The sequence below is a fragment of the Caretta caretta genome, chromosome 1, assembly GCF_965140235.1.
Source record: "Caretta caretta isolate rCarCar2 chromosome 1, rCarCar1.hap1, whole genome shotgun sequence".
Classification (NCBI taxonomy): Eukaryota; Metazoa; Chordata; order Testudines; family Cheloniidae; genus Caretta; species Caretta caretta.
In genome coordinates, this window is record NC_134206.1 from 271,481,073 (window position 1) to 271,502,179 (window position 21,107).

Consider the following 21,107-nt stretch of genomic DNA (forward strand, 5'->3'; position numbering starts at 1 on the left):
TAACAAAAGGTGAGGTTGGAGTTCCTTCTGACTCCATTCCTCCCTCTGATACTGGCTTACCCTGTTTTCTTTTAAAAATCTTAACATGGATATTTCAATCTCTTTGTCACTCCTGGTATTACTTAGCAAGTGACACAGCCTAGATTCTGAAATCATAGCTTATCAAATTTCCTCGTCACACCTGGCACAGGTCAGCGAGTGACACAGCCTAGATTCTCTGAACCTGCTACTCCTTATTCCAGCAAGTAGCTTAGCCTGGCCCTTAGGCCTTCTTGCTGCCCCTGATACCTCAGTGAACAATAGGACTTAGGTTTAGTAATCGTAGCTTAATCTATACACTTTCCCCTGCTACCTTCCCGGAGGCCAGCAGGTCTGGTTAACCTGTTCTTCCCTGCTACCTTCTCGGAGAGACTCAAAGCAATACTCTGTAACAACAGAAACAGCACCCAGAGACTTCCCGCCCTTTTGTTGTATTCATCTCGCTTTGTTAGCAATTGTGATTAAAATAGAGACAGAGGATGTATGTGGATGGATCCAACACTGCTACACCTGACATAAACCCAAGATTTGCCTTAGCAAGGAGAAGGTATTAGACTTTGCCCGACAATGCCCATGTGCTCTGTTCTCAGCGAGTTCTGCAGTGTCAGTAGGGGTAGAGCACTAGTACTGTATGCATGTCATTGGTGTGTTGGAAGGTCACTCTAAAAGAGCAGGTGAGGTTGTGTTGAGGGGTGATATAGACTTTAATTCTGCATTTCCTGGTTTTCTGAAGTTTAAGTTCACATTACATTAATTCTTAATTTTATGATTCCAGAGATTTTAATGTAGCTGAACTCGATGTCCTGGAAGAACATGAGGCACCATGCGGCAATCTTAACGCAACATTTGTTTGTTTGTTTGTTTGTTTTTGGGCGGGGGGGGATGTGTTCGTTCTGTTTTAATAACAATTTATCAGCTTCTCCATTTACCACAGCCCAGTTCTTCCTCTCCACTGCCTCTGGCTCCTTGGCCACAAAATGCACTGGTTGTACACTACCGCCTTCACTGCCTCTACAAAGTCTCCTTGTCTCCCTTATCTCTGCCAGTCCAGCACAGCCAGGTCCTCCCTATGGAGGGCTGAGCACCAGTGAGTGTGTGTGTGAGGTGGGGGGTGGAGGGCAGCAAGTGTTGAAGAGCTGGGTAGAGGATGCAGGTACTAACACTGAGTCACCGGGGACATGTTTTGAAGGGGGGACAAGAATTGGGAGTGTAGATGTTGGGAAGTTTGGGGGGCAGGGCTGAAGACCACCCTACATCCCCCAAGACATGGCTCTGACCCCCTCCCCTTCTCTCCTACACTGCTCTGGCCTCCCCTTCTTCCCTAGAAGCAGCAGCACTGGTGGGGAAGGGTGAGCCTGGAGCCTCTTCCCCACTGCTAGAGGCATCGTGGAGGGAAGGAGTCCCTTGATCAAGGAGCACCGGAGGGAAGAGGTGCCTCTAAGCCCCTCCCCTGGCCTAGTAGAGCAGCCATGGGAGGAACTTTTGAGGGACGGGGATTGTTGTAGGGCAGTGGGGTGGGAGTGGGGAAGATCACCAATGGCTCCACTTCCCTTCTCCTCCAAGTATGTCACTGGAGTGGAAGGTACCCAACTTCCCTCCATTATGGCTCTGCTCTGTCAGTGCTTCTGAGCTCCCAGAGGGCAATGGCCCTTTTCAGGATGACTTCTTGTTCATCAAGTATATATAGAAAAATGACATTTCTCGAAACCCAGTTTTTCATCAAAGCTCTAGTCATTGGACTGGCTCTTTAACCACAGTATCCGGATAACTCCTTATATTAATAAAGGTTGTCATCTATGGGTGCATTGCCACTGTGTGGCTGAGCCAGAGCACAACCCTAAGGGGAGATGGTTAGCAAATGTACAGAACCCCCACCCTCCAAGGCTCTAATCCCCTGTATTCACTAGCTCTGCATAAAAAAATTATAAAAATCTGAAAATGTTATGAGCAGCTCATGTTAGGGAACTGTGTATCAGAAACCTCTGGACCCAATGACCTAGCAACTTGCTTTCCTCTGATCACACTCAGTCCCATTATTCAGAAAACAGCTGAAGAGCATGAGTCATGGTCACATTACCCCAGCTGCTTAATAGAGCCTTTCATCTTCCCTCTATTCAACAAATGCTAATTTCCTTGACAATACTTCTAAAGTAAAATCCAAGTCTGCATGGGGATTTTAGAGCACTTCAAAATATCAGCTCTTAAAGCATAAACTTTGGTCTCAGGGCAAAAGGCTTGAGCTGACCAGGAGTTCTAAACGTAACCCTCAACAGCTTTTGAAATATTGCTTCTATGAAGGGACAGTGAGTACTGTGCCCTAGCGGAGATAAATCTTGAGTGGCTCAGATCAGTGTGCAAAGGATTAGAGTCATAGCTTGAGTGCCAGGTGTGTGCAAGAAACATTATAAAAACCAGGTGATTTTGAAAACATATAATTTTTAGGAGGTCTGTAAATCAGGAATGCTTTGCTCAAATGACCCCAAGTTTGAACCAGTAACTCTATCCCACAGTCCAATAAAGCACAGTTTTCAAGACAATCCAAGTCAGCATGTGGATTTTTAAAGCACTTAGAATAGTCATCTTTTAAACAGTGACTTTAAACTTAAAATATAATGCAGGGCCTGATTCTCCATTACTCTATTCCTGCAATTTGTGCATGGCCAGAGGATAGTGGGGAACCCTGATGCTTTAAGCTATGGCACTTCCCATATTCAGGGTCTTTGGCACAGGCCTCTCTGACCTCTCAAGTTAGAGCAGCTTCAGGGATGCTTTAATTTACACCCTGAATACCTGGGAAGCAGAGAATAATTACAGAGCAGTAGATGCTGGCTATACCCACATCATGCCAACAACCAATGTCCTACACCTGGAAGTGGGAGCAGAGCTAGTGTAAAGTCCTTATGCCAGCTCTAAACTGGCTGGGGAGGTCCTCTTCACAGGGAACAGTGTCAGTGAGCCATTTATACCCCATTGAGATCCCTTTACGTTGCCAAAGCAGCATAGAAGGACATTCACAAAACTGAGTAACAAGCCCCATTAGAAAGTAGGATTTCTCTAAGTTTCATTTTACTGCTGACATATAAGAAAGGTGGGTGCAAGTTCAGCAGGGAAAAGGAGCTCACATTAAAGGCATGTAGGATACTTAATTTAAATTATTTCTTATTAAAAACTAGAAATCATCAAACAGAAAGATGCTTAACGTGTCATTGAAAAATAATGCTTTTCCTGGGCTAAATGGCATTGGCTTCCTCACTGAACACAGAATCAAATTAAAAGATTTAGTGCTGATATTCAGAGCTCTGAACAGTGCTGACCCAAGCTACTTGGGCGACTGCTTCTCTACATGACCCCGGTTGCCCACAACACCTGAGTTTCTCTGGAACAATGAAACTATGATCTCGTGAATGTGGGAGAGACAGATGTGTCAGCAGTCAGCCTCATGTCTAGATCAGTCACTTCTGCATCAGAACACCACAGCTAACTTCCCCACTTTGCACATGCAAAACTCATTTCTTCAACTCAGCTGAATGAGAGAAACCCAGCAACAACAGGGAGGAAAAAAAGGAAAGAAAGAGTGATATTTTTAAACTCTTTGTAAGGCGCTCAGCTACCACACTGATGAGTGCAGTATAAATACCTAGAGAGATACACAAAGAGAGGGAGCTTGCTGACTGAGCTGCAGGACTTGGAGATATTTAGCCACATCTTTAGCTGGTGTACGTCAGCACATGGCCACTGACTTCGATGGAGCTACACCAGTTTACACCAATTGGTGATCTTGCCCACTCTGATTTGAATGGCATAATGCCTCAACTGGTGCTGAGAGAAGTGTCCTGGGTAAAAGGCTTTTGCTGCATCTTGGAAGGTGTAGACAGCATTGACCCATAATAGGTCAGCTGGTTCATGGGCTGTAAAGAAGCACAGTCCCCTACCTCAGCCCACTAGATACAGACCTCAGAGCAGTACTGGCCATCCTGCCTCTACCCTTGCAGCCCAGACAAATTATGGCTGTGCCCTGTGTGGATCGGCAATGGGTAGAGGGTTTCTTGTGGCCTTTCCCCCTTTCTAATGCTCCTATGCCGGTCCAACCACTGTTTGACCCTAAAGTTCTAAAGCCAAAGTAAAAATTCCAAACTTCAGGATAAAAGAAAAAGCAGGTTTTCAGCTGCAGTTTTAAAACCCATTTAATGTTTCAATCGAGTCTAAACAATATCTGCCTTTCCATTGCTTTTTAATGCTTCAACAGCTTTGTCCATCACTGTGTCTCCAAGATAAGGCATGTGGGAGAAAGCCATCTTTCAACAATTCCAACCATTTACCAATTCCACATTAATGCACTTGGAAACGAGGCATAGAGGAGTTTGCTCTGTTCTCTCTGCAGTGCTAACACTCTATGCACACATCAACTCCAAAATATTAATGTTCAGAAGTGTACATACTACAGTCCCATTTTTCTGTTTGAAAAACAAAAGTGATCTTATTATTCCATACAAAAACTTTACCATCAAGCCTAGCAGCTGGATTGAGAGGTAACTCATCTTGATGTATAAGGAATTAGGTGGACATATCCGGAGAAGTAGAGATAAGAATACTATATTCCCCCTTAGCATCTATTTATAGCAGCCATGCTATCTTGCAGAAAATGAGAAACCAAATAGGTAGCAACTTTCTGTGTACCTATTATCCATCAATCAACCCCTCTTCAATACCTATTTCTCTTCTGACACCTACAGTAAATCAGCAAACCACTGATGGCTAAGCTGAGTAGCACCAACTGATTCTGTTTATTTAATTTTATCAAACATTTAAGATGGTTTGGAACCATCAAGAAAGCGAGAATGGTCTTGTGGTTAAGGCACTTAGGGCACTGGAGATCTGAGTTCAGTTTCTGGTTCTGCCACAGAATCCTCCTGTGACTTTGCACAAGTAATTTAATCTCTTTGCCTCATTCTCCATTTGTAAAGTAGGGCTGGTAATACTTCCTACCCACCCTTTGTCTATGTACTTTGTATGGTGTTTGAGGGAAGTACTATATCTTTCTATGTATATGTACAACACCTAGCAGAATGGAGCCCGAATCCTGGTTTGTGCCACTAAGCACTATTTAATATAAATAAAAATAATGAAAAACAAGCCTGTGCAATAATTATATAACCAATTAATTCTCTTATAATTACCCTTGCCTTCCTTCCAACCTTCCCTCCTTTAATCTGAGCTTTTCCCCGATCAATTTGTGCATCATTTACATCTATCTAAAAATGTTAGCTAACCTCTGACATCTGTGTAGTAGCGTTCGTTTGGGAAGCAGTAGTGGCTGGCACATTCCCTTGTTTGTCAAACAGATGACAATCATCCTGAAAAAGTCAAAACATTCTGTCACATCAAAATGAACAGGAAACATACATTTGCTCAAATAATAAAAAATGTACCACAGAAAATGTTAAGTTCTATATAGCCCAAAGAATTTTACCTGAACTTGCCCAGAACCATCAGGCTTGCAGGCAACAAAGGGAGAGATGTGCTTTATTTCACACAAGGCACAAACACCAGTGCTGATACATCTTGAGCAACTGGCAATACATAAAACAGATAGCTTGCATCAAATATAGGGATTAAGCAAATACGTTAAGAAATACATTTGTGAACATGAAATTTCAAGTTATGCAAAAAGTACAAACCTAGCAGAACAACACTGTAAATCTTTCAACTACATTAAAATGAGCAAAACACTTATCCGTATTATAATCTCCAGTAGGTCCCGTGTTCTACTCACCAAGGAGAAAGAAGAGAGGCTCCCTTCCCTATCTCAGTGTTTATTACAGTCAGAAAAGGAAAAGTGTTGATTGGGGGTATAGGAACACAGGACACAGAACTGGAAGGGACCTCCTTGGATCATTAAATCCAGTCCCCTGCTATCGCAGGCAACCCTGTCATAAATATAATCTTGTTCATAATCTGCCCACATCCTGTGTGAGTAACTCCCACTGCTCTCAGTAAGAGTTTTCAGTGCAAAATAAGCCCAGAATATGGTGCTAAAGAATGGATGTGTAGATATAAATGCCCCTCAGGTTTCAATATTACTATTATTTCATTAGGTGTTTTACTTTCTGCTGTTAACATCACAACATATGACATCCCTGCTTTAATAGCAGCAAACACCTAAAGACAGAGGTGGGCAAACTACTGCCTGCGGGCCACATCTGACCCGCAGGACCGTCCTGCCCAGCCCTTGAGCTCCCGGCCGGGGATGCTAACCCCTCCCCGGCTGTCCCCCCTCCCCCGCAGCCTCAGCTCACCACACCGCCAACGTTGTGGCCTGCCGCTCCTGCGGGGCAGCGCGGCTGTGTAGCTGGGTTCGGCCAGGCCATGTGGCTGAGAGCTTCTGCTCCTCTGAGCGGCATGGTAAGGGGGCGGGAAGCAGGGGGGTTGGATAAGGAGCAGGAGGTCCCGGGGGGCAGTCAGGGGACAGGGAGCAGTTGGATGGGGCGGAGGTTTGGGGTGGGTCATGGGACGGGGAACAGGAGGGGTTGGATGGGGGAGGGTCCTGGGGGGTGGTTAGGGGCGGGGGTGTGGATAGGGGTCGGGGCAGTCAGGAAGCACGGGGGATTGGATAGGGGGTGGGGTCCCAGGAGGGGGCGGTCAGGGGACAAGGAGCAGGGTGGTGGTGGATGGATTGGGGGTTCTGAGGTGGACAGTCAGGGGGTGGGAAGTGAAAGGGGGCAGATAGGGGGCAGGGGCCAGGCTGTTTGGGGAGGCACAGCCTTCCCGACCCTTCCATCCATAGTTCTGCAACCCCAATGTGGCCCTCGGGCCAAAAAGTTTTCCCACCCCTGCCTTCAGATGAACTTCACACACTTTTCTGGGTCTTCTGTATCCATTCATCCAGGTTAGACCATGGGAGGGTACAGCATGATCCTCAGCCCTTACACAGGTAAAATGTCCGCTGATTTCCAGGTTACAGCCTTTATTATTTCAGTGGGAGCTAGCATTGTTATAACAACTCTCCTGTAGCTGCCAGGGGCTTATAAGAAATATCTCTTTTTATCATTTGTTTTTAAAACAGACACCACATGAAAGCAGCTTTATAAAGCCACAAAAAAGAAGAGAGGATATAGGCCAGGAAAAAGGATTTCTCGACCTCTGCTGAAGTGCATCCCCCTTTTTAAATACTTTTAAAAAACAACATGTAAACACCTCAGATACACAGCCCTTAGTCATCATATTTAGAAAACAAACTTACGTTTTCAACTGAAATGTTTCTGACAAATTCCGAGAATCAGAGATGAGTGTCACTTCAACAGCTGAAATATCTGAAAAAAAGATTATCTGTATTAGATGTACGTTGGTTACCCTGCTATAAGAAATAACTAAATATTCATTGACTTAATCTTAGCAGCCAACGTACATCAAGTTGCATCCTGGTTGGTATGTTTGTCCTTTCTCTCTCTCTCCCCTCACATACACACTTTTGCTTTATATAAAAACAACCACAACAACAACATTTTGTCTTTCTACAGCACCTTTCATCCAAAATTCTCAAAACACTTTACACGCTTTCATGATTTAAGCTTGGCATCACCCCTGTGAGGTAGGAAAGTAATATTATCTTCATGCTAACAGATGAGGAAACTCCCCCACAGAGAAAGTAAGTGACTTCCCCAAGATTACACAGCATGACTGTGGCAAAACCAGAATTTCCCAACTTCCAGGCTTGTGCTTTAACCACTAGAAGGTGCTTCTCTTCACAAACAATACTTCCTTCTCTTTCTGTCTCAAACCCTTCTACAGACTGTGCTATCTACATAGTAGCAATTTTTATCCTGTTTAAATATTTTATGACTACATGAGTTGATTTGCTATTATTTCAGCCAGTAATTACTATACCATAATTCATTGGCAGCTATGGAATGAAAGAATATCTTCCTCTCATAAGCTGAATATCACACGCAAAAGCATAGCCAGACATTTGCCACTTAAGCTATAATGTGTGCTTTGCAACAGTCCCTTATATTTTTGTGAGTGTGTGTGCGTGCCCGCATGCACATGCATGCAGAATCAATAACTGCCCGAGCTCAAGTTACACCTACCCACCTACGTGTGTTAGCTGGTCAGGGTCAACCCTGGGACGAACACTGACTTTGGGACTACTCATAGGCTTAAGTACTTTGCCACAATGGGGCCAGAACGCCAGATTTTTAAAGGTATTTCAGTTGTTTAAAGATGCAGATAGGCACCTAGCAGGATTTGAAAATTCACACTATGGCATATTGGCATCTTCAGGCACTTAGAAACCTTTAAAAATCTGGTCCATAGCACATAAAGTTAACAACACGCCTAAGTCACTGCATGATCAGAGACTTAATTGGTTATAATTCACCATTTATTGATAAGTGCTTGAATGGGGGGAGGGGAGAGAGAATGAGCAAAGGAAAGATATTCTGCTGCTTCTGGTGGAGTTTATGCCGTCTTTAAATACTAAAAACAAATTACTTTTATCCCTGGCTGATCAACTTGTTAGTGGAAAAACAGCTGTTGATTTCAGTATGAGCTGGACTGAGCCCAAGAAGAATGCATCAGATTGCACTGAGCAGTAGCTGTTTTCAAAGCATTTTCCCTGGTGAGATGATCACAAGAGTCTCGCAAAGGCCCTTTCTCACAAGATGAAGGCAACTTAATATCAGATAGCATGTACTTTTCAACATACACCCACGGTTCTATTAGTAACTGATTTGTAGCAGTAGTCATAACTGTAGTAAAATGACAGTAGCACCTGGAAGCTCTAGTTGAGTTCAGGATCCCATTTCTGCTAGGCATTATACAAACACAAAGTAAGCAACAGACCCTCCCCGCATAAAAAACGAGGGGGGAAGTGACAAATTCTACAACTGTGCTTACGTGGCTCATGAGAATGGGTCAATAATAGGCATATAGAAGTTCCTAATGTAATTATGACACTACTTGCATTTTTAAAAGTCCATTATTATGTATTTACAACAGACAGCTTAATGCCCTGGAGTCATCCTCTATTTTCCCAGCTGTCACACAGTTATGACAAAAGCTTTTTCCTTTTGTTTTTAACAATCAATATTATAAAAAGATGTCAACACACACAGAAATACATTTAAGTAACCGTTAGGGCTGTGAAGCCTGTGACTCCAGTGGGAGTTTTGCCTGAGCAATGACTGTAGGATGAGATTTTAAGACCCCGACACTGCGAGGAACTCCCAGTGGGAACAAGACTCCATCTGTGCAGAGCAAAATCAAGAATGTTCATAAATTAAAGCTGATGTTTCATTTATTCCTTTACATGGGAGTATTACAAGAGGATCAGATCTATGCATACTTTTATGTATCTTTTGGGCTACAATACCTAGGAAAAGAGAAAAGGTTAATGCTAAAGAGTTTTATCTTCTACTTTAAATTTCCTTAACCTACTGTTTTTTGTCAAACTCTCAGTACTATTTAAAGACGTTTTATTTTTGTGTTCACTAATATAATTGCATCTTTGCCTTTCATTTGTTTTAGAGCTTTCTTTTCTTCTTTGGCACCAGCAGTTTCCGTATGCATCCACACAGATCCATGAAGCAATGCATAGGGAAAAAAAATTATGTTACTAATTGAACAGAAACTGGTGTCATGGATTACCTTCTGAGCTACTTTGGGACGGAATCCTTGAATTCCAGAAAGTGAATTCCAAATTTATAATAATTCACAATCTGATTCTAATACTTACACTCATCCAGTCAGAAAACATACCACATGACCTAACTGTCCAATCAGAATGATTCAGATTTCTAATACTCACAACTAACTGCTCATGAACAAAGTCATGGACTAAGAATTACTGCAGAATGATGCAGTGAATAACTCTGAATAATGAATGAAATAAAGAATAGATTTGTTCACAGTCTGTTTACTGTCTTTTTGCAGGCAATTCACAAACATAAAGAGGCAAAATTTATCAAATAAATTATTCTTTACGAATATCACTCAGCCAATCACCATTGAATCCTAAGTTTTTCTGTTATCTACAGTTGATAAACAATGTATTGTAAAAACACTGTTCACTAATGTTAAACTATAATTCAGATATACATACCCACTTTTTTCTCTCATTTCACACTGGCACAACAGTATTAAAAGCCAAATTCTGGTCTCCCACGTGAGAACAGAATTTGATTCTTAACCACTAATTCACATTCGTTTTCAACATCTCTTGCCAGTAGTCTCCAAACAAAGCTATTTTCCAAGAAAAAGTTAAGCGACTGTATGAGAAGATATTAAACACCATATTTGACAACATAAACAAAATCAGCCCTGCCCCTCAGTTCAATTCAGATTGAGGTCAATAGGCATTTCACCATGTCATTGAGGATAGAATTGAGCCCAAAGTAGGTATAACATTATAATCATGAATGTATGTGTGACAGAGGCTATCTTAGACAACACAGCAGGGGCTGGACCAAGCACTTCCAGAGCTAAAAGGTTGAACTAGTACAGGTTGAGCTAAAGAGACAAAGCTTCCCAGATGGTGGTGGAAAGAACTCAAATTCTCTGCAGATTGGCTCAGAAGGGGACCTCTAACATGTTCAGTAGAGGGTTCATATAAACAAAACTTGAATGAACAAGCACACTCTAATATGTTCAAATCACTTGCCAAAATAAGAATCAAGTGTTTTTCAAATGAAAAACCTCAATACAAAGCATGATCTACATCAGTGGTCACCAACCAGTCGATCACAATCGACTGGTTGACCCTGGAGCCTCTGCCAGTTGATAGCCATCTCCGGCTGCTAAAAGCCGGTGGCGCAGCAGGGCTCACGTAGGCAGCCTGCCTTCCCTGCCCCACGCCACTCCTGGAAGCGGCTGGCTGCTGGCACATCTCTGTGGTCCCGTGGTGTGTGTGGGTGGGTGTGTGTGTGTGTGAGTGAGGCGGCTCCATGTGCTGCCCCCGCCCCCAGCACTGTCCCTGCCCTGCGGGGGCAGCGCTTACAGGCGCAGGCAGTGCATAGAGACCCGCTCCCATCCCCCCAGGAGCCGCAGAGATATGACAGCAGCCAGCTGCTTCTGGGAGCAATGTGGGGCCAAGGCAGGCAGGCAGCCGACCGGGAGCTGTCTGTGGTAAGCACCTCCCGGCTGGAGCCTGCACCTCGCACCCCCTCCTGCACCCTAAACCCCTGCCTGAGCCCGGAGTCCTCTCCTGCACCCAAACTCCCTCCCAGAGCCCGCACCCCTCACCCCCTCCTGCACCCCAATCCCCTCCCCCAGCCTGGACCCCCTCCTGTACCCAAACTCCCTCCCAGAGCCCGCACCCCGGCCTGCACCCCAACCCCCTGCCCCAGCCCAGAGCCCCCTCCTGCACCCCAATCCCCTGCCCCAGCCCGGAGCCCCCTCCTGCACCCAAACTCCCTCCCAGAGCACACACCCCTCACCCCATCCTGCACCCCAACACTCTGCCCCAGCCTGGACACCCCACAGTTAAGAATGTTACACTGATTTGTGACAATCCCTGAAGGATTTTGGATCTATAAACCACAAATGACACTAACAAAAAGTAAAACTCATGAAATGTCCAGTGGATTCTATGAGATTAGGTACAATGTGACCATATGACCCCTGCACCCAAACTCCCTCCCAGAGCTTGCACCCCTCACTCCTGCACCCCAACCCCCTGCCCCAGGTTCAGCCTGGAGCCCACTCCCACACTCTGAACCCCTTGGCCCCAGCCCAGAGCCTGCACCCCCTCCCGCACCCCAACCCCCTGCCCCAGCCTGGTGAAAGCGAGTGAGGGTAGGGGAGAGCAAGAGACGGAGGATGGGGGGGAATGGAGTGAGCAGGGCGGGGCCTCAGAGAAGGAGCAGGGCAGATCCTGGGTTGATCTTAAATTCAAAAAGTGATCTTGTGCGTAAAAAGGTTGGAGACCACTGATCTACATCTTATGCTCACTGGGCATGTATTCACTGTTGGTTTTAATCAGTTATGAAGGATAATGAATAGGTATTTAATATGTGGATGCTAAATAAACATACCCCTATTGATTAGTGTTGCATTATTTAGATTGCAGGAGCAGTTCATGATTTGTGACTCTTCCATTTTACAAAGTACTCGGTTGGTTTTTGTATCTTTCACAATACAAACAAAATGTCTTTTGGAGAGCGCTGAAACATCTCCAACTGCAGTCACAACAATCTAAAAAAAAAAAAAAAAGTAAAAATACAATTGATTACTTGCAATATTTATTAAATTGCCTTCCTGTCTTCACACAAGTTCAAACTATATGAAGTGCAGAGAAAAACTACCATGTCAGAAGCAGACAGATTCACCAGAGGTCTGTCAAAGGGAATTCCAAGCAGGGAAGGATACAAAAGAGATGTTGATGAGAGCTCCTGCACTGACTTGTTAAAATCAGAGGTGTGTGAGTAGGTAGAAAAATTTATTTTTGAATATTTTGATAACTGTTTAATTGAATTTTGCTTTGACAGTGTTATGCTCCTTTATATTGCCTTTTCAAAAATACAGGAACTCCTCACTTAAAGTCATCCCAGTTAACGTTGTTACGTTGCTGATCAATTAGGGAACATGCTCGTTTAAAGTTGTGCAGTGCTCCCTTCTAACGTCCTTTGGCAGCTGCCTGCTTTGTTCACTGCTTGCAGGAAGCGCAGCCTGGTGCAGCTAGCTGATGGGGGCTTGGAACTAGGGTGGATCGGCAGTCCCTCTACCAGCTCCCCGCTCCCCTAAGTTCCCTGTGCAGCAGCTGCCCAGCAGGCTGTCAATTGCTGGCAGTTCAGCTGTCCCTCCCCCACTGCCCTGTGCTGCTCCTGCCCTCTGCCTTGGAGCTGCTCTCCAGAGCCTCCTGCTTGCTGTGCGGGGTGGAGGGGAAGAGGGGGGCTAATATCAGGGTGTCTCCCTCCCCCCTGCTCCTGCACCCCGCTTACCCCATCTTCCATAGAGCAGGGGGGACACATGACATTCCCGGAGGCAGCAGCTGAGGTGGGTCTCAGCTTGCTGATCTAATTAACAAGGCAGTGTATTTAAGACAGGGATCAGCATACTTAAAGGGGAAATGCACATCTCTCTCTCTCTCTCTCTCTCACACACACACAGACACACACAGACAGAGGGTGTGTGTCTCTATCTGCTATGCTGTCTCCCCTCCCTTCATTCCTTCTGCCTTGTAGAGTGTGAGGCTACATTAACTACGAGTTAATCTTTGAGGGCTAGTTGATCATTTAGCAGTAAGGCATTCCCTGGGAAATATCCTACCCTCCGACTTCACCACCACAACCAAGCTTCACAATCATCATTGCTGTGTACCAGTATTAAATTGTTTGTTTAAAACTTATACTGTGTGTGTGTGTGTATATATATATATATATATATAAATATAATATAATCTTTTGTCTGGTGAAAAACATTTCCCTGGAACCTAACCCCCCATTTACATTAATTCTTATGCGGAAACTGGATTCACTTAACATCGTTTCGGTTAAAGTCGCATTTTTCAGGAACATAACTACAACGTTAAGTGAGGAGTTCCTGTATTTGTGTCAGTCTGTATAAATGTTCATGGAAAGTTAACTTTTGGGTCTATATCCAAAATTCATTTAATTACAACATAAAATCTGTTTTGTACTAAATTGGTTGCAAGTAATTTATAAATGTTAGCTCAAGCAATCAAGAAACAAAATGAGTATCATACAAATTGGGTGGCCAACCAGAGCTCAAAAAGTGAATACTCAAAGCTATCTGTGGTGAACAGATAATGAGCAAATCCATAAACCGAAATTTGTTTGGAAGAAACCTCCAAACAATCTCAGATAGTGAGCAATTTAGTACAAAATGCAGTCTGTTCATGGACAATTCTCCAAAGGACAAAGGGGCTGTGTTTGCCCAACATATTAATCATTATGAATTGTTTACCCCACTCAAGTCAAGAATAATTGATCAGGTGATAGTGGTGGTGCTGACTGCAGGTGGGACACTTGTAGTGTTGGCACGAGCAGTAAGAGCGACACTGGCATCGGAATAAGCTATAAACAGCTTTAGGCCTCATGGTGTTTAGCACAAACATATTTCAATCTTTTTCTTATTGCCAGAAATATGTCACAAAAATGGAGGGAATATACCAAAGAGAAGCAAAAACAGTCATGCTGCTGGAGTGACTGATGTATGAGGAAAGATTAACAGAGGTAAAGATGAATAGGCTGGCAAAGAAACAACTAAGCTGGGGGACATGATACCAGCCTACAATGATTTAAAGGATGTGATCAACGAGGAGATAGAAGAATTATTTAAGAGGGTACAGAGGATATATCAATATAAAGGGATGAAATTAAGACTACTGAGACTGAACACCAGAAAAAAAAAATCTCAAAGTGAGATCTACTACAGAAGGAACAAAAGCTGCATCGGTATGCTTATAGAAAACTAGACTCCACAGTACATTTTTTTTTTTTGTGCTAACAGGGGGACCCTTTTTGAACTCCTATAGAATTTTAAAAATAATTCTGTAGTGCATAGAGCACTGGGCTGGGACTCAGGAGACTTAGGCTCTATTCCCACTTTGACCATTGGCCTGCTGGTGACCTTGGGCAAGTCACTTCACCTCCTAGTGCCTCTGTTTCCCTGCATGGGGATATCAATGCTTATCTCTTTTGTAAAGCATTCAGGTCTACTGGCAAAAAGCACTGTGTAAGAGCTAGGTATTAATATTATTATATCAATATTCATAAAATTCTGTAGGTCATTTAGAGCAATTTCTATAGAATCTTAATGATTTCATCCCTATTAAGTTCTCTGTGGGCTTCCATCTGTACATATATTCCATTTCTCATTCCTAGGATCCTGTGATGTTTTTTCTCTATTCATTTTCATCTCAATCCTTTGCAAACACCAGTGTCATGGTCTCAAAGATTATATTTGTGTTTGTGTGCATATGCTGCCTTGTTGTCTGACTTATAAAACCTGGAACCCAGTTAGTGCATTTCATAGATACTCTCTGGATAACATAAGTGATAAAGTCACAATATAATTAAATCACTCCCTTGGTCAGCATAATGAAGTACTGAGTCAGCACAATAAAGCAAGGCCTTATGACCCACCTTGTGGCTGAGAAGCAAAGAGGTATAAGGGGAGCATCTATCATATCTATAAATTCACCCAGTTAGAGTCTCCACTATATTTGACAGTTTTTGAGATGGATAGGTGCTGGTTTATGGACTGTAGTGACCAAAAGAGGAAAGTTACTGTAAGTGATGCAATAGCACATTTAAAATGACAAACAAATACACATACAACTGTTTTTACATACCTTGTTTCTACCAATGAGAAGTATCTGGATTGTCAGGCATTTACCAGCTTCATGTGATATGTTAACCCAGTCCCTTGAGTTATTTGAATGTGAACAATTTCCTTTTAAAGTGCACCTAAAAAAAAAAAACCACACATACACACACAAAATTTCACTAGTCAATACTTCTTTATACTAGCTTCAGTACCAGATGCAGTGCTTTAATTTGTTCAGTATTTTACTGAATTTTAACAGGAACCCAGCTGCTACCATAAAAAGCTATAGGAAAACAGTCAGACAAATCTTCTAGTCGTATTTAGTATTTCAAAATAAATACACAGCACAATCATTTATGCATTTAGGCCCTGATTCAGCAAAGTATTCTGAAGTTAATGGGACTTTATTTAGAAATGCACTTACACATCTGAGTTAAGACGGTCTTAGGGGGCCTGGAGTCTGGTCCTGGCTAAGAACATAAGAATGGCCATATGGGGTCAGGCCAAAGGTCCATCCAGCCCAGTATCCTGTCTACCAACAGTGGCCAATGGCAGGTGGTGCCCCAGAAGGAGTGAGCCTAACAGGTAATGATCAGTGATCTCTCTCCTGCCATCCATCTTCACCCTCTGACAAACAGAGGCTAGGGACACCACTCCTTACCCATCCTGGCTAACTTCCCACTGACTCTAATGGGCTTTGGGATCAGATCCCTGTCTCTGACAAGGTATAGCAAAATATATTTTGCTAGTATTAAAGTATAAATTAAATCAGAGGTGGGAGGGGTAGGCACATGAAGTTCAATTAATATCAAATTGTTGTAGAAAATATACACTGTAAATCAGACTGCACAGAAGTATGTTTGTACAGAAGACCGTGGAGCAACCAGGAACTTTTGAATTGTTTTAATAAAGCATTCATTTCCAGGAGGCAAATAATAACAAAACTATTCAAAACTGGTTTGTTCGAACCATGTGGAATGAAAAATATTAAGCCTCAATCCCGAAAACACGTACGTGTATGATTAATTTTACTTACATGGAACTACTCAAGAACCTACAATTAAGCATGTTTGGGGCTTTAATTAATAAAATTCCTGAAGTAACAGATCCTGACAGGGGATTCAATGGGATTTTTCAGGGTTCACTACATGAAAGCATGTTTAGACAAACACTGAATTATCCTAAAAGGAAAAATAAATAAAAGACTGAAGAACCCCCCCCACAAGATGCCTAAAAATCAAGATGTTGACAGCATGAACAGAGTCAAGCAAGTGGCCACTTTCTGTGTGCTCTAACTCAGGAAACTGAATTCCTGTTGTACCAGAAACTGCTGAGGCCCTCATAGGCAATGCTAAGATTCTAACCTTACTGCAAGAAATTAACAAGGTGGTTGACAAGGTTTCACTTGAACTAAATGGGACAAATTCAGCTCTCATATACACTCTTGCAACCACACTGACTTCAGTGGGATCACATAGGTGCACATGAAAAACCCCACTTTTTGAAATGCCCTTTCCTAGTTGCCTAACTTGACAAACACACTCAGCAGCTCACTCAGCAAAGTTCTATTTTCGGAGAATCGCAGTATATTTAATAGTTCACACGAAATATTACAGAATGCATAGCGGCAGTCAAGAAATCAAACAGTACTTACAAATGCAAACCATGCACCCCAGAATTCAGAGAGTGTCAGAAAAACACCCAGCCATATTTATAAAGGTACAGCAAGCACCACACAAATTCTAGTGGCAGGGAAAGCCTCAGGCACAGCAGTATTTATTATTCTGCAGCAGGCACAAGGGAATAGATGCCAGCAGGCAAAAACCAAAACAATACATACTTTAAACTATAGAAGAGAGACACTCTCTCAAGACAGCAAGAGAGAACACTAATGTGGCTAACCATAAAAGGGAATCTTTAAAGACTCCCACAAATGCATAGCTCTACACTGGGCTCCTGTAATAGCCCTGGTGTCAGGTTGTTCAAACTCAGCAGACAGCCACTCCACCTTGCCCCTCCGTCCTGGTGGCAGTTTTTCTCGCTTTGCCTCACATATATAATGCCTATACAACATGCAGCTATAACCACTGGGATGTTTTCCTCGCTGAGATCTAATCTAGTGAATAAAACAACAGTAACCCTTCAATCTACCAAAGAACATTCCACCATCATTCTGCACCTACTGAGTCTGTAGTTAAATCTTTCCTTGGGGATGTCAAGGTGGCCGGTGTACGGCTTCATGAAGCAGGGAAACAAGGTGTAGGCTAGGTCCCCCAGAATTACTACTGGCATTTCCACATCACCAAATCCGCTGGTCAGGATAGAATATCCCTGAATTCAGCTCTCTCAGACGTTCTGTGTTCTTAAAGATGAGAGCATCATGCACCTTCCCTTACCAGCCTGCATTGATTTCAGTGAAGCAGCCCTGGTGATCCACTAGCACTTGCATTAGCATAGAAAAATAGCCCTTTCTGTTGGTGTACTTACTAGTAAGGTAGGCTGGTGCCAAAATAGGGATATAAGTTCCATTTATCACCTCGCCACAGTTCAGGAATTCTATGGTTTCAGATCCATCCACTATTTCTTGCACATTGCCAAGAATCATAGTCCTGCATAGCCCCACACACTTGCACAACAATGGCCTCCACTGTGGATTTTCCAACTCCAAAACAATTTCTCACTGAACAGTAGCAATCTGATATTGCAAGTTTCCAGAGAATGATCACCACACTCTTCTCTACTCTTGGTGCACCTCTCATTCTGGTGTCCCTGCACTGGAGGGCTGGAGCGAGCTCGGCACAGAGATCCAGGAACTTAGCCTTTTGCATCTTAAAGTTCTGTAGTCACAGCTCATCATCCCATACCTGCATTACGATGCAATCCCACTAGTCAGTGCTTGTCTCTTGGGCCCAGAAGTGGTGCTCCACCGTCTGCAGCTGCTCATGAACACCAACAACAACCTGGAATTTTTCTTTTGCTATGTCCATCAACAAACTCTCCTCAGACACATCATCATCTTCCTCATCTTGGTTGTTGCAGTACTTCCTGAAGGTCAGCATTCTGTATTTGCAACAGTCATGAGACTAGTGCTGAGCTCTGAGGGCTCCCTGCTTGTGTCAGAGACAGCAGAGACTAAAAGTACCACACAAGTTTGTGGCATTTTAAAAAAAATGTTATAAAAATTATGGGACATGGAAGGTGCTATGGAACGGAGAAACTTGCATGCTGGGAACTTGACACCTAGCTTCCCAAAATGCCTGGCGAATCATTACTATCCCACAAAACACTGAGAAAATGTCCCAAAAGGCAGTGACTCAGGTGGGGGTGCATGGCCCACTGGGATACCTACCCCTGGTGCACCACACTACATAAACACAAGCACTCCTGGTGAGTACACACAGCACCAACACAAGCAGCCAAATATACTCAGAAACTTTGGCAACTGTACATTGACATAACTTGCAATGACAGAAGTTTTTAGTGGAGACATGGCCTTAGCCCATAATGTATAAATAATAAATTGGGATCTAACAAATCCACATTATTTTGGATCCACTGGGTACTTAGAAGTGGCTACTGGTATCTGGCAGACAGTTAGCAACTATCAGCATTCAGATTTAGAAAATTACTAGGGAGGGAAAGAGCTATGCACTAGGAGTAAGCAGGTGAGGGTATCTGGAGCTCAGTCATGATGGAGGCAGAGAGCTGGGACTGGATCAGTGGCATTGTACATGAGGGAACTGGGAGGACACGAAGAAATTGATGAGAATGACTGGGAATCTTGAAGATGGGAGCAAGTTTAGAAGGACAGAATCTGGCAATGGCTGAGAGCAGGTGGCAGATTTGACAGAGTTGAGGTGGCATGGTCCAGTTTAAGTATTTGTAATTAATTTCAGAATGAGATTTGCAAAATGCATGGATTTGAGTACAGACAGATGCAGAATTGAGAATTTGTCACATCTTTACCAGCAAGCAAAATATTTATTCTGTTAAAGATCCCTTTTCACAATGTGCATCACTTCATTCATAGATCATGATGAGCAGTGTATCTAGATGTACAGATTCATTACCGTATGAGAAAGTCAATAAAGGACCTTCACCTAGTTTACCACTGTGTTAACCAAAATGCCTTTTTGGTTTACTGTACTTCATCTCTTTATTGTCTTGCTGCAATATGATGGTTTCATGGTGCAAAATCACAGCCCTTTCTGAAGAAATGTGACCTGATTTCAAAAGTTCTGATCAACTCATTTCCCACTGAAGTCAAGGGGAGCTGCAAATGAGCAGTATATTTGAAAATTAAGCTGCTCTTCAATAAGAAAAATAACACAGATGTGCTGTATTCTTTTCCTATGTGAAATGCATAAAAAACATTAGCACCTCCAATTGGATTCATTCCAACATACTTCAGTTAAGCACAGATTTACATGTGGAAATTAAATACAGATCCAGATGAAACGCTCTATTCTGTTATTAAAAGTTTTGACAGACTGAAGGGAAAAGAAGGGGAATGTATGCACTAGCCCTTATCTGATGAAAAAGTAGAAAAAAATTTTTTTGTTTCATGTATACGGGTGTGACAAGATGTACACATTTTCATATCAGAACAGCACCATTTCAATCAATACTGATGATTTTATCACTTTAACATCAGGAGATGATAAGTTTTATTCAAATAAAGGAAAAGTGTATCTAAGACAAACATTTATCATTAAGTAAAGAGCAGATAAGGATAAATTATTGTACACAGAACAAGTTGTGCACTGCCCTTTTATCTGCTGACAACACCAAGTGTACTTCCAGCACATGATAAAGATGTACTACAGAGTATATTGTTTTTAGTGTATACGTAGAAACTTAAATAAAAACATTTGTTAAAAACATCTCCACCTCTTTTTCTAAAAATTCACTTTTCATCCTCAATTTGCAAAAAACAAATCCATTAATATTGAAAAATCGTGTGGGTGTTAAGTAGTTCTCATCTGTAAACGTCTCATATAGAAAATCTGAAACCTGAAAAGCTCAATAAGGGTAATATAAATAACAAAATAACATAAAAACATAGAAACAGTTATGCTGGGTTAGACCAATGGCCCAGCTAGCCCACTACCCTGTCTTCTGAGAGTGGCCCATCTCAGATGCTGCATGGGCAATGAACAGAACAGGGCAAATACTGAGTGATCCATTCCATGTTGTCCAGTCACAACTTCTGGCAATCAAAGATTAAAGGACACCCAGAGCCTGGGGTTGCATCCCTGACCATCTTGGCTAATAGCCATTGACGTATCTATCCTCCATACTGATGGACCTATCCTCCATTAACAACATAGTTTTGGTGGAACGCCTGTTCTGGGCCAGCAGAAGACAACTTGGACAAAACAAATTAAAAGATACTAGATTACTTTCCATCAATATCCGCCTAGGCCTACACAGAAAAGTGGGTCTTCAACAGCAGTCTGTTAACATCAACGTAAAACAAACCAGATGGAATTAAAATGTACAGCAGTCTGCCAAACCTGCCCATGCAGCTTCAAACAGAGCAACAAAACTAATGGCAAAAATGGGAGATGCTTAGAAAGTTGTTCCCTACTGACCTAGAAGAAAATCTTCCTAATATTTTGCATAGAGAATCAGGCAAGAATTTGAATACAATGAACCCTAATTGCTGAAGGAGATTCAGGACTTTATTTATTTTTTCACATACAAAATATGCCTAGCATTAAAAAGGGGGTCTCTGGATACCTGTTCACGATTTAATACAACAAATGTTTTTTTAAAACAGA

General features: G+C 42.7%; 1 protein-coding gene across 2 annotated transcripts in view; it reads right to left on the bottom strand.

Annotated features, from left to right (window-relative positions):
• PLXNC1 (plexin C1) overlaps positions 1 to 21,107 on the bottom strand; it is a 96,505-nt gene that overhangs the window by 57,584 nt on the left and 17,814 nt on the right. For both annotated transcript variants that reach the window (XM_048835577.2, XM_075124285.1), the window contains 5 exons: positions 15,350 to 15,464; positions 12,069 to 12,228; positions 7,280 to 7,349; positions 5,510 to 5,609; positions 5,310 to 5,393 (listed from right to left, as the gene is read on the bottom strand). In XM_048835577.2, the coding sequence (XP_048691534.2) occupies positions 5,310 to 5,393; positions 5,510 to 5,609; positions 7,280 to 7,349; positions 12,069 to 12,228; positions 15,350 to 15,464 (529 nt within the window). The remainder of the gene's footprint in view (positions 1 to 5,309; positions 5,394 to 5,509; positions 5,610 to 7,279; positions 7,350 to 12,068; positions 12,229 to 15,349; positions 15,465 to 21,107) is intronic.